Genomic DNA, 16,478 nt, shown 5'->3' with positions numbered 1-16,478 from the left:
AGCATGAATGGTTAAATAGCTTATATTTACAGAGTCTTACAAAGTCAGGGCTTTAACTTCAGGCCATTTATTTTTCACCAGATTTCAGTGTTTTTCCTCATACATGTTGAGTTGTTGTAGCTCCTTTCCTAACGGAGACCTCAACATTTTTTCCCACCATAAAAGTAAGATATATAAGTTAGAAAAGGTTATATATATACATGCCAATCAGAAATGATTATTAAAAGTTCTGTTCAGTGTCCTACAGCAGTGATTCTCAGAGTAATCCTTGAAACAGCAGCCTCACCTCACATGAGAACCTGTTAGAAATGCACATTTTGGGGCCTCACCTGTTGAATCAGAAACTGATGGTAGGGCCCAGCAATCAGTGTTGCAAGCTCTCTAAATGATTCTGATGCTGCTAAAATTTTGTCAGTCACTGTTTGGTTGTCTTTTTATATATATTATTAAATGATTATTTTCCCTATGAACATACAGGTTTTTTTTTTAATTTTTTGTATGACATTATAGTAAAGGCATTTTCCAGTTTTGTTGGTAATACTACTTTTTATTGTTTTTGACTACTTCGGCATGTGGGATCTTAGTTCCCCAACCAGGGATCAGACCCACACAAACTGAATTGGAAGTGCAAAGTCTTAACCGCTGGACAGCCCGGAAGTCCCACTACTTTTTAAATAGACATTTAATAATATTGCAGCCAATTGATTTATTATTTTATTTCAGTTCAGTTCAGTTGCTCAGTCATGTCTGACTCTTTGCGACCCCATGAATCACAGCACACCAGGCCTCCCTGTCCATCACCAACTCCCAGAGTTCACTCAAACTCATGTCCATCAAGTCGGTGATGCCATCCAGCCATCTCATTCTCTGTCGTCCCCTTCTCCTCCTGCCCCCAATCCCTCCCAGCATCAGAGTCTTTTCCAGTGAGTCAACTCTGTTTTATTTATTACCCCCCTAATGTTGGTCCTTCAGGTTGCTTGCTATTTCACACACTTTTGTGCTGTAAAAAAATAACTTTGTCCATAAACTATTTTCCATATTTTAGAACTATAAGGTAACACATTCTTAACATTAGTGTTAAGAAAGATATAAAGCATGAAAAGCAAGATATGTATTTGGCTATATAAGAATTTTAAATTGTTTTTTTTTTTCCTTTGGTCTGCTCCACATGGCTTGTGGGATCTTAATTCCCTGACCAGGGATTGAACCCTGGCCACTGGCAGTGAAAGCATGGAGTCCTAATTACTGGACTGCCACGGAATTCTCAAGATCCCTATATGTTAAATGAAAGAAAAAAAAAGTTAAAAAACAAATAGATTGAGAAAATGAGATAAAGGGGGTTTTGTTTGTTTGTTTGTTTTAATAAACACAGCTCATACAAATGCATAAAGTGAAGTTACTCAGTCTTGTCTCTTTGTGAACCTATGGACTATAGCCTACCACGTTCCTCCATCCATGGGATTTTCCAGGCAAGAATACTGGAGTGGGTTCCCATTTCCTTCTCCAGGGGATCTTCCCGATCCAGGGATTGAACCTGGATCTCCTGAATTGCAGGCAGACTCTTTACTGACTGAGCCACCAGCAAATTTTTTCCCTAACAAATGCATAAGGAAAACATTAAATCTGCAGTAAATAGACACAGACCATTTAGAAATGATTTAAAAATGAGTATATCTAAGTGAAACTCTTAGGGAAAACAGTTCAACCCCAATAGTAATAGAAAATTGCCTATTTGGATAACAGTAAGATACCATTTTGTCTTTCAAATTAACAAGGCTTTAAAAATTATCCTTTCTCAAAGACAGAAATATAGATCAATGGAACAAAATAGAAAGCCCAGAGATAAATCCATGCACCTATGGACACCTTATCTTTGACAAGGGAAGCAAGAATATTCAATGGAGAAAAGACAATCTCTTTAACAAGTAGTGCTGGGAAAACTGGTCAACCACTTGTAAAAGAATGAAACTAGAACACTCCCTAACACCATACACAAAAATAAACTCAAAATGGATTAAAGATCTAAATGTAAGACCAGAAACTATAAAACTCCTAGAGGAGAACATAGGCAAAACACTCTCCGACATAAATCACAGCAGGATCCTCCATGACCCACCTCCCAGAATATTGGAAATAAAAGCAAAAATAAACAAATGGGACCTAATTAAAATTAAAAGCTTCTGCAAAAAAAAAAAAAAAAAATTATCCCTTCTCCAACCTTACCTCAGTCTTTTCCTGTCTCTTTTCACTCCATGTCCATTTATTTCTCTGCCCATTTAAACAAATGAGCACACACATAACTCTAGGCCAGGCCTGTTCCAGGCAGCAGAATAGCCACGATGACTAAGATCCCTGCACTCCTCAAGTTATGGGTGTTTGTGAAATATTCAGTTCTAACTCCCTGTCCTGAACTGGCATAAGGCTTTATCTCCTTTTCCTTGCTATGAGTGATGTTATGGGCTGGATTGTGTCCTCTAAAATGATATACTGGGAATTCTCTGGCAGTTCAGTGGTTAGGACTCCATGCTTTCACTGCCGAGAATTACAGGTTCAATCCCTGGTGCAGTAACTAAGATCCCCACAAAGCACTCAGCACAGTAAGCAAGCAGGCAAATAATTAAAACTGTATAATACCAATGCTAACAGAGTAGAATGAAAAGGGCACATTTGTTGTTGCTAGTAGCTGCCTAAACCATCACTTAAAACTTTATTTGAAAAACAACAATATATATCAGGACATTTAAAATATTCAAATATGTTTATCCTTTAAATCTAACCATCTTTTCTTTGTAAGTTATACAAATGCTCAGATCTTTGGTAGATAGGTGATAAGTGTATTAAGCTTAAAGTGAACAGGGTAGATGAGGTTTCTTTGCATTTTTTTGTTTTTATGAGGACTTCCTTTTTTTAATCTCTAAACCAAGAGAGCACAATTTTGCACACCTACATTTATAGTTGGGGTTATGCTAATAGTTCTCCTGTTCGATTTTCATGAGATACAGTACTAACCATACTTTGTAACTCAAGAAACAGAAGCTTAATTGAATGATTACAAGTATTTTGTGTGTTTTTTAAAAAAGAATAATTGATGTAAACAGTGTTTATAAAATGTATTCATACTCATGTTTTATTATCATATTGTCATATGATAATTGTCATTATCATATTGAATACAACCTAAGAAACTGTCCTTGCATTTAAAGGTAAAAATAATTATTCTGACTTTGAAGTAATCTACAAAAGAAATACTATTCAGACATTCAGCTCCATTAGCATTGTGATTTTCCTATCTGATTTTTGGTGATCTGGATCTAAACACTTTGGTTTTATGTAGCTTTCCAGTTCTCAGGGAACAATAGAAACCAGTCTCCAGGATATTGAAAGCAAATTGTCTCCAGGTGGATTACTTGCCGATACATGGACCCATCAAGAAGGCACTCATCCCAAAGATAGACAGTAGGTTATAAGTGCATTGGTAGTTTCTACTCTTATTAAATGTCCTTTTTCACATCGACTCAATTAATTTATTTGAATTTTTTTTCTTAAAACAGTGTAGAAAAGCTACAAGTCCTGTTAAATTGCATCACAGAGATTTACTATCAATTCAAAAAAGACAAAGCAGAACGTAGTAAGTAAAATTTCCCATTTGTTAATCTAATGAGTCAGTCCTACTAGTTGTAATTCAGTTGAATTATTTGCTATATTTAGTAAAGATGACTACATAAGTGATTTATTTCAGAGACTTGATTTCTGTCAGGAAAGAGGTTGAATGTATTAAAAATTCAACCTTTTGAGTATTTCAAATCAGGGATCATGGTCTCTATAACCTCTAGTGGCCATGCACGTAAAAGAAAGGAATGAGATTCGCCAGTGGAGACTGAGGGGAACTAGAGAGGAGCCCCTCCCCGACCCTGCCCCCATCAGAAGGGGAGAGCCAGTACTCAGATTCACCTAATTGTTTTTCCAGTCTTCCTAGATCTCAAGAGAAGCTGGAAATAGACTTTACTAGAAATATCCTGATTTTTAAATGTTGACCGTTTTTTTTAATGTTAGCAATATATAGACCAAATGAAAGAATTTGTGGGTTATATCTACCCATGGGTCACAAATTTGTACCATCTGCTTTAAACTGTTAGGCTTTTTGAAGTAATAATCTCAGAAAACAATTGCATGTGATTTTATGATTCTACATTTATAAAAGTAATATATATTTTTATTTTTAGGACTAGCTTATAATGAAGAACAAATCCACAAATTTGATAAGTAAGTGTCCAGATTATGTTTTTTTAATTATATTTATTTATTTTTAATTGATGATTGCTTTACAATATTGGTTTGATTTCTGCCATACATCAGCATGAATTAGCCATAGGTGTACATATGTCTCCTCCCTCTTAAACCTTCCTCCCACCTCCCATCTCCCACCTTTTCCCACCCCTCTAGGTTGTCACAGAGCCGTTTGAGTTCCCTGAATCATAGCAAATTTCCATTGGCTATCTGCTTTATGTGTTAGTTTATATGCTTCCATGCTACTCTCTCCATTCATCTCACCCTGTCCTTCCTCTCAGATTATGTTTAATAATTATTTTTGGTTATATTGTTAATGAGATTCTTCTTAAAGTTGTGATTAATCACAATAAAAAATACATCTTGATACTAGCTTTATATAGAACCGTTACTGAATGTGCACATATTTTCTGGCTCCCTGGTTCAGAGGTTACAGAGATAGGAGAATAAGGGGGACAGTCTTCTGCCTTCTGTACTCTGATTACAGAAGGACAGATAGTAGAGAACATAGGAGAGGGCACACTTAACCACCTCTTTAACCTTAACCTCATTCAGTAAATAGATTTTGACCATTCTCCACTATGAACCTTCTTTTTCTTCTCTTGCATATAATGTCTGTCTTAGAAACCTTAGGCACTTTCTACTGTAAAAATCCTAAACCCACAACAGTCATTACGGGAAATAAATTTCATATATTTTAAGACTCTTTAATATTGGAAATAAAGACAATGACATTGCTTTAAGCCTCTGATCATTTCTAAATTACAGGCAAAAACTGTATTATCATGCAACAAAAGCTATGACCCACTTTACGGATGAATGTGTTAAAAAGTATGAGGCTTTCTTGGATAAGTCAGAAGAATGGATGAGGTAAGTAAACTTTTTTGGGGGTGATTAGTGGTTGGGTGCACAATATACAATCTAATCTATATTACACATTTTAAGTAAGGGTGATATTTCCTTAGACTCTTTATTAATCAATTCTTTTTGGTTTTCAGAAAGATGCTTCACCTTAGGAAACAGTTATTATCCCTAACTAATCAGTGTTTTGATATTGAAGAAGAAGTATCAAAGTATCAAGACTATACTAATGAGGTATAGCTTCAAAATTATCTAGAAAAAAAGCCTTTTTCCTATTAGGAAAAATTAAAATTCTTCTCAGTTTATATCTGATAATGATTGAAAAGAGAGAAATAGGATGTAATATGCCTGTATTTAGCTCCACTTGCTCATTTGTGATATGTAACATTTACCATTTAAATCATTTTTAAAGATATTTATTTATTTATTTAGTCTTCCCTGGTGGCTCAGATAGTAAAGAATCTGCCTGCAATGCAGGAGACCCGGGTTCTGTCCCTCAGTCAGGAAGATCCCCTAGAGAAGGGCATGGGCAACCCACTGTAGTATTCTTGCCTGGAGAATCCCATGGACAGAGGATCCTGGCAGTCTACAGTCCATGGGGTGGCAGAGAGTTGAACATGACTGAGCAGCTGACACGCACGTTTGTGTGTGTGCCTGTGTCTGGTCTCGGTTGTCGCACAGGGATCTTCCATTGTGGTGAACACTCTCTAGTTCTGGCACTCGGGCTCTCTAGTTGTGGTGCAGACTCTGGAGTGAGTGGGCTCAGTAGTTGTGGTTGCTCCACAGCAGGTGGGATTATTAGTTCCCCAGCCAGAAATCAAACCCACATCCCCTGCACTGCACAGTGGATTGTTAACCAGTGGACCACCAGGGAAGTCTGTGTGACACATATTTTGAGCCAAGTTTCAAGAACTTAGATGTTTTTAATTATAAAACATCTAATAGATCATTTTTTATCATCTAAAAAGTTTTTTTAAAAAGAGTTTTAGTGTAAGTATTATTGATGGTTTTGAAATTACAGCATAAAGCTATAACGCGCGTATTAAAACCTGTAACATTTGTTTCAAGGTCTGTAGTAAGTATTCTGTTCTGTGATTGATGTGTTTTTTTTGTTTTTGATGTTTTAGTTACAAGAAACTTTGCCACAGAAAATGTTTGCAGCCTCCAGTGGAATCAAACATACCATGACCCCAATTTATCCATGTTCTAACACATTAGTAGAAATGACTCTTGGGTAAGAAATTTATTATTTGGTAACTGTAACGTTTCTGTTTATTTTTATTTTGTTTTACTTGCTCTTTTATTTTGAATTGTTTTATATTTGTTAGTAATACATTTGCTAATGTTATTTAATGGCTTAGATCAATCTAGAGAACTAAACATACTGTAAATATTTTTTTTTATTGGAGGCAAATTACATTAATATATTGGTTGGTTTTGCCATACATTGACACGAATCTGCCCCAGGTGTACATGTGTTTCCCCCTCTTGAACCCCCCTCCCACCTCCCTCTTCCCCATATCCTCCCTCCAGGTCATCCCCGTGCACCAGCCCCAAGCATCCTGTATCATGCGTCGAACCTGGACTGGTGATTCATTTCACATATGATAATATACATGCTACAATGCCATTCTCTCAAATCATCCCACCTTCACCCTCTCCCACAGAGTCCCAAAGACTGTTCTATATACCTATGTCTCTTTTGCTAATCGTAGAACATTTGCTTAATTTTTTTAAGCAGAGATACTTTCATCTTTATTTTGAATACAGTATGAAGAAATTAAAGGAAGAAATGGAAGGGGTAGTTAAAGAACTTGCTGAAAATAATCATATTTTAGAAAGGTGAGTAATTTAAAAATCATTCTGCCTGGTGATTATGCAATTGAATGCATACATATATATCTATATTTGTAGCTGTTTGTCTTCCTGTATCAATAGGTTAAGCAGTGAGAAAGGAGTGTTAAGTCAGAACCCTTAGGTTTTGTGAATTTCATGATGCCTTTTAATGTTTGGGGTTGTTTGGATAAAGAAAAGTCAATTGTGATTGATTTCATTTTATAGAAGCACTGGTTAATTAGATTGGTGCAAATGTCATTGCAGTTTTGGGTCATGAATGTTAAATCATTATAACTAGGCTCAAACACATCTTTACTAGTGAAAATGCTGCTGCTGCTGCTAAGTCGCTTCAGTCATGTCCAACTCTGTGCGACTCCATAGATGGCAGCCCACCAGGCTCCCCCGTCCCTGGGATTCTCCAGGCAAGAACACTGGAGTGGGTTGCCATTTACTTCTCCAATGTATGAAAGGGAAAAGTGAAAGTGAAGTCGCTCAGTCGTGTTCAACTCTTAGCAACCCCATGGACTGTAGCCTACCAGGCTTCTCCACCCATAGGATTTTCCTGGCAAGAGTACTGGAGTGGGCTGCCATTTCCTTCTCCATGTTAGTCAAAATAGGCACCATTAAAATCAACAAATATTTGCCAACGAGAGATAAGTGTGTTTATTCCTATAGCGTAAAAATCCATGCTTTGGGATCTGACGAACTCTTGGAAAGAATTTTCTGCTTCCTACTGGAAGCATTTTCCCTGCAAAAAGTTGTCTGCTCTGCTTTATTACCCATTTTGAACTCAAGAAAATCACTCAGATTTGCTTTTTGTCTAACATGATTTCCATAGTCTAAAATAAATATAAAATAAACAGCAAGTAATAGATCATTAGCAAAAATACATAAAGTGAGACAAGCACATTAATATGATGTCTGACAACATAACCACATTTATTTAAGAATGTATTCCAGTATCAAATGGCAAATTTCAACATTGTAAAACCGCAATTTTGTAGCAACCTAATAGAATTCTTTGAATCAGTCTGTGAAAACAAAAATCTTTTGCATATTATTTTTCCAAACATTTTCTCATTAGAATCATCATTTTCAGTTCTGAAATCAGATTTGCTTAGGAGATGGCAGCACTCTGATAGTCTAACTCACAGAACCCTCTGCATACCTCCCTGCGTGTGAGCATCATCTGTTCATTGAGTTCTTTGAGGAGCTGAGTGTTTGCTTATCTCCAGAATCCTAATAGATCAGGAGAAAAAGTTGGAAAACATATAGAGCCAGTAAAGCCACTTTATTGGCTATTTTTCTCAGATTCCTTGTCTGTGTTTCTCAGAGAAGTGAAGTCATATTTGGCTCATGAAGGAAAAGCCTTCTTTTTCCAGGCCTTAGGTGTTTCTCCAGAGGTCCTCTCACCACCGAGATGTTAATACAAGGACATCATGTTTATGTGGTGTTTTGTACACTTGAAGAGCACTTTCAAGCTGTATGGCCTCACTAAGCGTGCATTCCAGCCTTCCTTTCCAGGGTCTAGCAGATAGTCTTCGTTAGTGTTCCACAGATGCTGACGTTCATATTGAGAAGATGAACTGGAGCTGGAACCCAGCCTCCTATCTCCTCACATCATCTTCCCCCTACTAGCCCTATTTTCTCAAATAAAAGTCCACACAGCTGCCTAAGGCTTGTAAAGATTGAATGTCAGGAAATCACATGATATTTGAGCTACATGCAGAAAGTTATCAGACACTTCTGTAGTATCATCAGCCTTCTTAATTTAATGAATTGGTAAATCAACTTTTAGCCATATGTAATTGTAAAAATTGAAATAAAAGTCTTCATCTACTTTCTCATACTTCTCCACCCCCGTAGAAGTAATCAGTATTAATAGTTTGTTGTACATGTGTATTTTATGAGAATGGAGTCATTCTGCTCACACTGGTTTAGTCTCTTTTCACTTAAGCCTATGTATCAAGAGCACTTTTTCATATCCATACCTATAGCTTTAGTTTTCTCATTTCAGCAGCTGCCTAGTGTTCTAGCATATTCATCTACCATATCTATTTAGTGCATCCCTATTTATTGGGCATTTAAATTGTTTCTAATTTTTCACAATTACAAACCATGCTTCAGTGAACATACATGTTCATGTATCTCTTCATGTGCTTGTATATGAATTGTTGATTTCTTGACGTTTCTAGATACGGAATTGTTGGGTCTAAGGTTATGCACATTTAAATTTTGATAAGCTTTGTTAGTTTGTTCTCTGAAAGACCTGCTTGTTATCCCATTGAACGTTACCACTTTTTCAAGTGCCAATTTGTTTAGTAGAAGCTGGTATCTTATTTTAGTTTGCATTTCTTCAGTTAATAGTGATGTCAAACATCTTTTTATATGTTTCTTCATTTTTTTTTTTCTGTGAATTGCCTGTTAGGTTTTAAAGTCTTTCCGATTGGTTTATAGCATCTACATAGTAATTATCTCTTTATAACTTCATAAATTTATTCAAACTAGTTTCTTCAAAACTTTCAGTTCAGTCAGTTCAGTCGCTCAGTCGTGTCCGACTCTCCGCGACCCCATGAATCACAGCACGCCAGGCCTCCCTGTCCATCACCAACTCCCGGAGTACACTCAAACTCATGTCCACAGAGTCGGTGATGCCATCCAGCCATCTCATTCTCCGTCGTCCCCTTCTCCTCCCGCCCCCAACCTTTCCCAGCATCAGAGTCTTTTCCAGTGAGTCAACTCGTCTCATGAGGTGGCCAGAGTATTGGAGTTTCAGCTTTAGCATCAGTCCCTCCAATGAACATCCAGGATTGATCTCCTTTAGAATGGACTGGTTGGATCTCCTTGCAGTATAAGGGACTCTCAAGAGTCTTCTCCAACACCACAGTTCAAAAGCATCGATTCTTCGGCGATCAGCTTTCTTCACAGTCCAACTCTCACATCCATACATGACCACGGGAAAAACCATTGCCTTGACTAGACGGACCTTGGTCGGCAAAGTAATGTCTCTGCTTTTTAATATACTATCAAGGTTGGTCATAACTTTCCTTCCAAGGAGCAAGCGTCTTTTAATTTCATGGCTGCAATCAGCATCTGCAGTGATTTTGGAGCCCAAAAAAACAAAGTCTGACACTGTTTCCACTGTTTTTCCATCTATTTCCCATGAAGTGATGGGACCAGATGCCATGATCTTTGTTTTCTGAATGTTGAGCTTCAAGCCAACCTTTTCACTCTCCTCTTTCACTTTCATCAAGAGGCTTTTGAGTTCCTCTTCACTTTCTGCCATAAGGGTAGTGTCATCTGCATATCTGAGGTTATTGATATTTCTCCCAGCAATCTTGATTCCAGCTTGTGCTTCTTCCAGCCCAGCGTTCCTCATGATGTACTCTGCATATAAGTTAAATAAGCAAGGTGACAATATACAACCTTGACGCACTCCTTTTCCTATTTGGAACCAGTCTGTTGTTCCATGACCGGTTCTAACTGTTGCTTCCTGACCTGCATACAGGTTTCTCAAGAGGCAGGTCAGGTGGTCTGGGATTCCCATCTCTTTCAGAATGTTCCACAGTTTATTGTGATCCACACAGTCAAAGGCTTTGGCATAGTCAATGAAGCAGAAATAGATGTTTTTCTGAAACTCTCTTGCTTTCTCCATGATCCAGCGGATGTTGGCAATTTGATCTCTGGTGCCTCTGCCTTTTCTAAAACCTGCTTGAACATCTGGGAGTTCACGGTTTACATACTGCTGAAGCCTGGCTTGGAGAATTTTGAGCATGACTTTACTAGCGTGTGAGATGAGTGCAATTGTGCGGTAGTTTGAGCATTCTTTGGCATTGCCTTTCTTTGGGATTGGAATGAAGACTGACCTCTTCCAGTCCTGTGGCCACTGCTGAGTTTTCCAAATCTGCTGGCATATTGAGTGCAGCACTTTCACAGCATCATCTTTCAAGACTTGAAATAGCTCAACTGGAATTCCATCACCACCACTAGCTTTGTTCGTAGTGATGCTTTCTAAGGCCCACTTGACTTCACATTCCAAGATGTCTGGCTCTAGGTCAGTGATCACATTATCGTGACTATCTTGGTCGTGAAGATCTTTTTTGTACAGTTCTTCTGTGTATTCCTGCCACCTCTTCTTAATATCTTCTGCTTCTGTTAGGTCCATACCATTTCTGTCCTTTATCGAGCCCATCTTTGCATGAAAAGTTCCCTTGGAATCTCTAATTTTCTTGAAGAGGTCTCTTGTTTTTCCTATTCTGTTGTTTTCCTCTATTTCTTTGCATTGATCACTGAGGAAGGCTTTCTTATCTCTCCTTGCTATTCTTTGGAACTCTGCATTCAGATGCTTATATCTTTCCTTTTCTCCTTTGCTTTTCGCCTCTCTTCTTTTTACAGCTATTTGTAAGGCCTCCTCAGACAGCCATTTCGCTCTTTTGCATTTCTTTTCCATGGGGATGGTCTTGGTCCCTGTCTCCTGTACAATGTCACGAACCTCCGTCCAGAGTTCATCAGGCACTCTATCAATCAGATCTAGTCCCTTAAATCTATTTCTCACTTCCACTGCATAATCATAAGGGATTTGATTGAGGTCATATCTGAATGGTCTAGTGGTTTTCCCTACTTTCTTCAATTTAAGTCTGAACTTCGCAATAAGGAGTTCATGATCTGAGCCACAGTCAGCTCCTGGTCTTGTTTTCGCTAACTGTATACAGCTTCTCCATCTTTGGTTGCAAAGAATATAATCAATCTGATTTCGGTGTTGACCATCTGGTGATGTCCATGTGTAGAGTCTTCTCTTGTGTTGTTGGAAGAGGGTGTTTGCTATGACCAGTGCATTCTCTTGACAAAACTCTATTAGCCTTTGCCCTGCTTCATTCCGTGCTCCAAGGCCAAATTTGCCAGTTACTCCAGGTGTTTCTTGACTTCCTACTTTTGCATTCCAGTCCCCTATAATGAAAAGGACATCTTTTTTGGGTGTTAGTTCTAAAAGGTCTTGTAGGTCTTCATAGAACCGATTAACTTCGGCTTCTTCAGCATTACTGGTTGGGGCATAGGCCTGGATTACTGTAATATTGAATGGTTTGCCTTGGAAACGAACATAAATCATCCTGTCATTTTTAAGATTGCATCCAAGTACTGCATTTCGGACTCTTTTGTTGACCATGATGGCTACTCCATTTCTTCTAAGGGATTCCTGCCCACAGTAGTAGATATAATGGTCATCCGAGTTAAATTCACCCATTCCAGTCCATTTTAATTCACTGATTCCTAGAATGTCGACATTCACTCTTGCCATCTCCTGTTTGACCACTTCCAATTTGCCTTGATTCATGGACCTAACATTCCAGGTTCCTATGCAATATTGCTCTTTACAGCACCGGACCTTGTTTCTATCATTGGTCACATCCACAACTGGGTATTGGTTTTGCTTTTGCTCCATCCCTTTATTCCTTCTATAGTTATTTCTCCACTGAGCTCCAGTAGCATACTGGGCACCTACCGACCTGGGGAATTCCTCATTCAGTATCCTATCATTTTGCCCTTTGTTACTGTTCACGGGGTTCTCAAGGCAAGTATACTGAAGTGGTTTGCCATTCCCTTCTCCAGGGGACCACATTCGGCTGTGGTCCATGTGATTAGATCAGCTAGTTTCCTGTGATTATGATTTCAGTTTGTCTGCCCTCTGGTGCCCCCTAGCAATACCTACCGTCTTATTTCGGTTTCCCTTACCTTGGTCGTGGAAAATCTCTTCACAGCCACTCCAGCAAAGTGCAGCTGCTGTACCTTACCTTGGACGAGGGGTATCTCCTCAAGGCCCCCCCTCCTGACCTTGAACGCGGAGTAGCTCCTCTCGGCCCTCCTGCGCCCGCGCAGCCACCGCCTGTTGGACGTGGGGTAGCTCCTCTCGGCCGCCGGCCCTGGCCTCAGGCGTGGGGTAGCTCCTCACGGCCGCACCTCTTTAGCTAAATTCTAAATTTATCCTGAAAGGCTAAAGATTAGCAAGTAAAAAAGATTATTAAAAATTTTTAACAAAATTTTATTGATATATTGAATCACTTCTGTTTTGTGAAAGAAAATCCCCACTTCCCAAAGCATGTCCAATAACTCATGTTTTATTTGCTGGCTTGACAATTCATGGGTAACCAGACATGGCAGAATCGTAACTTACATGTTTGAGTGACCACTTTAAGGATTTGTGCCAGAACAAGTAATAGAAACCAAGTCTTGTGCACTGTCTCCACATAGATATCTGTCACTTCAGATTTTTTTGTATCTAAAATCACTTATCATCCTTCCCAACTCAGTTTCCCCTGTAATTTCCTCATCTTCTTCCCCTTTCTTCTCCTTCCATGAACATAAATTATTTTAAACACTAACTTTTTTTACTTCCTTTCATCAGGTTTGGTAGTCTTCCTTCAAAATATTCCCCTGTTGCCCTCATCAACCTCATCTAGATCTCCTTTCCCCCTCCTTCATGAGCCATGGTCATAATCTCCTACCTATATGCTTAACCAGCTCTTCTCATCTGTCATAGGTTTTATAGCCAAACCAATCTTGCCAAATACTGATCTAATCATACCACTTCTTTGACTCAAAAATTTCTAAATTCCTGCTACCTATAAAGTCAAATATAAATTTGTACTGAATTCAAAGAATATAATAGTCTGATGCCAGACTAATCACCCAGTTTTATTCCTCCAAATAATATTCTGTTCTAGCAGGATTCCATTCTTCACTGTCTCTGACTCCCAGCTCCACGTCTTTGTTTATAAATCCCATCCCAAAGAAATTACCCAACTCTTCCTAATGCTTTCTAGATTATGTCACTCCTCGTTTTCTCTTAAGAAGTCTTCCCAAGCTATTGAGTTGTATTTTTTCAAATATTTATAATAATACCACTGTGTTTCAAATTAGAGCAAGTTTATTTTGCTCTGTTTTCAAAATAGAGCAAATTATAGTTGGTTAACTCTTTAAAAGAATAGTTTGTTCATCTAAGAAGTATTTTATATTCTTTAAAATGTTAGAGGTCAAATAAATGAATCTTGTGAGATTGTCTTTTTTTCTTCTGTATTTTAGGTTTGGCTCATTAACCATGGACGGTGGCCTTCGCAATGTCGACTGTCTTTAGCTTTATAAGAAGTTCGAGGCAGGTTTCAGTTTGCACAAGAAAATAATGTCAAGGCATTAAATGAATGCCTGTACAGGTGGTCTCTTGTTTCTATATTTCACTATTTGATGTGGTCATGTAAATATGTATAATATTGTAAATACATAAAAATATATAAATTTTTGGCTGCTGTTAAGATGTAATTTTACCTTTTAACATTCATAATTATATGAGGACATTTGACCTCAGTTAGCACTTAGAAGAAAGCCATGACCGATATTCTGAGATACTGTGATGGTCGACTTTTCTGAGTAAGTCCAAATAAGTCATGTATCTCCGACTGCCTGCTGAAAATATTTTTAAGTGGAACCAAAATTGGCATCGTTACAAATCAGAAAAGGCTGATTCTTGACACATTTGTAAGTGACAGAATGGTGAGATAGCTTCTATGAGTGGAGAGCAGAACCGAACCACTATTGTACTAGGATCCCAGTTTTTTTGAGAAGGATAAAGTGGCATTATCCCAGTTATCCTCCTGTCTGTTTAATTTCAGGTAAATTACTGAGCAAAATTTTTAAAGTGATGAATTATTAAAAACTGTTCATTTTTTATTTTGGCCATAAATGTATAATTGTCACAAAAATTTTAGGATCATTTCAACTGTTTTAGGCTGTACATTTCTTCTTTACTTTAATTCTGCTTACTATTTCATGAAGAAATACCAATAAATTTCTCGATTTTAACGTAACAGTTTGTATTTTTCTGTGTACAACAGTTTGAGAAACAAGTTATCTTTTGAAAAATAATGTGGGTGGTAATGGTCAATTAGCCTCAGAAATTGGACAAGGGGCAATTCTGTGTCTCTTCTAAACCATTGATTCCAAATTTAGTAGAAGTTCTTTCATAAACATATGCTGTACAAATCCAAAAGAGAGCCTTCTCTTTGAAAAATGTACCCAAGGTTCCAGACAAAAGAACTGTGCTCAATATGAAATTTTTTTATCCCAGAAGGATTAGGTTTTGGTTTGGTTTCTGATTTCTTAGATGATTGAAGTATGATTGTGTACAACCTGTATATCATGAAGACACCATATTTTAAAGAGTAAATAAATTTTGGCTAAATGGGTTAGGATTTTAGTTGAAATCTCAAATTGATACTTTATTGTGGAGGGGAATTTTAAGTGTCACATGTACACATTATAGAAATAAATACATGGGTAAATGACATTACTTTGATTGTGACGGTTATCACCATCAAAAACTGTTTAGTCAGAGAATGTGTGGGGCAAGGGGGTGTTTAATCTCTTATAATTTTAATTTTCCATTTGACCATCTAACATGAATGTCTTTAATTGTGTAGTTTAAAAGTTTATGTCACTGGAGACTAGATAAAAATTTTACCTAAGTTATATGGTCAGTTAATATATTTGCAAATTTCATTTTTATTCAAGCACCTCTAGAAAAGAACATCAATAAGCAAACCTTTGCTGTGGGGACTGTTTTTGTATAACTTGTGTTAAGTTGTCCTGGTAAGATCAGTTCTGATCCACAGTAATAATTGGTTAAGACTTAATGTTCTGTTCCTCGTTACAGCAGCATGTAAATCAAGCACACTTGCTTTCAATAGACTACTCTCAAGAATGCATCTTCATTCAAAAAACACTTTATGTCAGTAAATGCATAGTGACATTGGTCTGCTAACCAAATTTTCAGTTACTATGTAAGTAAAATTAGCTTTAAAATAAGTTACCTCTCTAGTTCAGTAGCTTTTTTTTTTTTTCCATATTTGGATATATTTCCAAAAGACAGAAATTAAAAATTAAATGTAACAAGTGAAAGAGTTGGTGGATTTAACTCTTCTTTTTTTTTTTTTTGGTAGTTTTTTTAAATTAATGTACAGTAATTTACAATATTATATGTTACAGACGTACAGTATAGTGATTCACAGTTTTAAAGGTTATACTCCATGTATAGTCATAAAATAGTGGCTATATTCCTTGTTCAGTATATACTTTTAGCTTATTTTATACATAGTAGCTTGTAGCTCTTAATCCCCTACCTTGTATTGCCCCTCTCTGCTTCTCGCTCACACTGGTAGGCACTAGTTTGTTCTTTTTATCTGTGACTCTATTTCTTTTCTTATTATATTCACTAATTTGTTGTATTTTTTAGATTCCACATGAAAGTGATATTGTACTGTACCTGTCTTTTTCTGACTTATTTCAGTTAGCATAATACCCTCCAAGTCCATCCACCTTGTTGCAAATGGTAAAATTTCATTCTTTCTTTATGATTGAGTAGTAGTCCATTATGCATGTGTACACCACATCTTTATCCATTCATCTGTCAATGAACACTTAGGTTGCTTCTGTATCTTGGCAACTGT

At 37.3% G+C, this 16,478-nt stretch overlaps 1 protein-coding gene across 4 annotated transcripts in view; it reads left to right on the top strand.

Moving 5' to 3' along the window:
* The window catches only part of TBK1 (TANK binding kinase 1), a 50,389-nt gene extending 34,522 nt beyond the window's left edge, over positions 1 to 15,867 (top strand). Inside the window, exons 11-18 of one of the 4 annotated variants that reach the window (XM_055395079.2) lie at positions 3,335 to 3,456; positions 3,552 to 3,628; positions 4,224 to 4,263; positions 5,056 to 5,157; positions 5,286 to 5,382; positions 6,276 to 6,382; positions 6,919 to 6,990; positions 14,062 to 15,867. In XM_055395079.2, coding sequence (XP_055251054.2) covers positions 3,335 to 3,456; positions 3,552 to 3,628; positions 4,224 to 4,263; positions 5,056 to 5,157; positions 5,286 to 5,382; positions 6,276 to 6,382; positions 6,919 to 6,990; positions 14,062 to 14,113 — 669 coding nt within the window. In that variant the 3' untranslated portion in view covers positions 14,114 to 15,867. Of the gene's footprint in view, positions 1 to 3,334; positions 3,457 to 3,551; positions 3,629 to 4,223; positions 4,264 to 5,055; positions 5,158 to 5,285; positions 5,383 to 6,275; positions 6,383 to 6,889; positions 6,991 to 14,061 lie in introns of those variants that run through there. The other 3 variants (XM_088837061.1, XM_055395077.2, XM_088837062.1) reach the window with 3 other exon arrangements.
* Positions 15,868 to 16,478: the final 611 nt, after the last annotated feature.

This window comes from Moschus berezovskii, chromosome 6 (genome assembly GCF_049115385.1).
Source record: "Moschus berezovskii isolate FMDL1 chromosome 6, NW_MosBer_1.0, whole genome shotgun sequence".
Taxonomy (NCBI): Eukaryota; Metazoa; Chordata; class Mammalia; order Artiodactyla; family Moschidae; genus Moschus; species Moschus berezovskii.
This window is presented reverse-complemented; position numbering and strand designations above follow the sequence as displayed.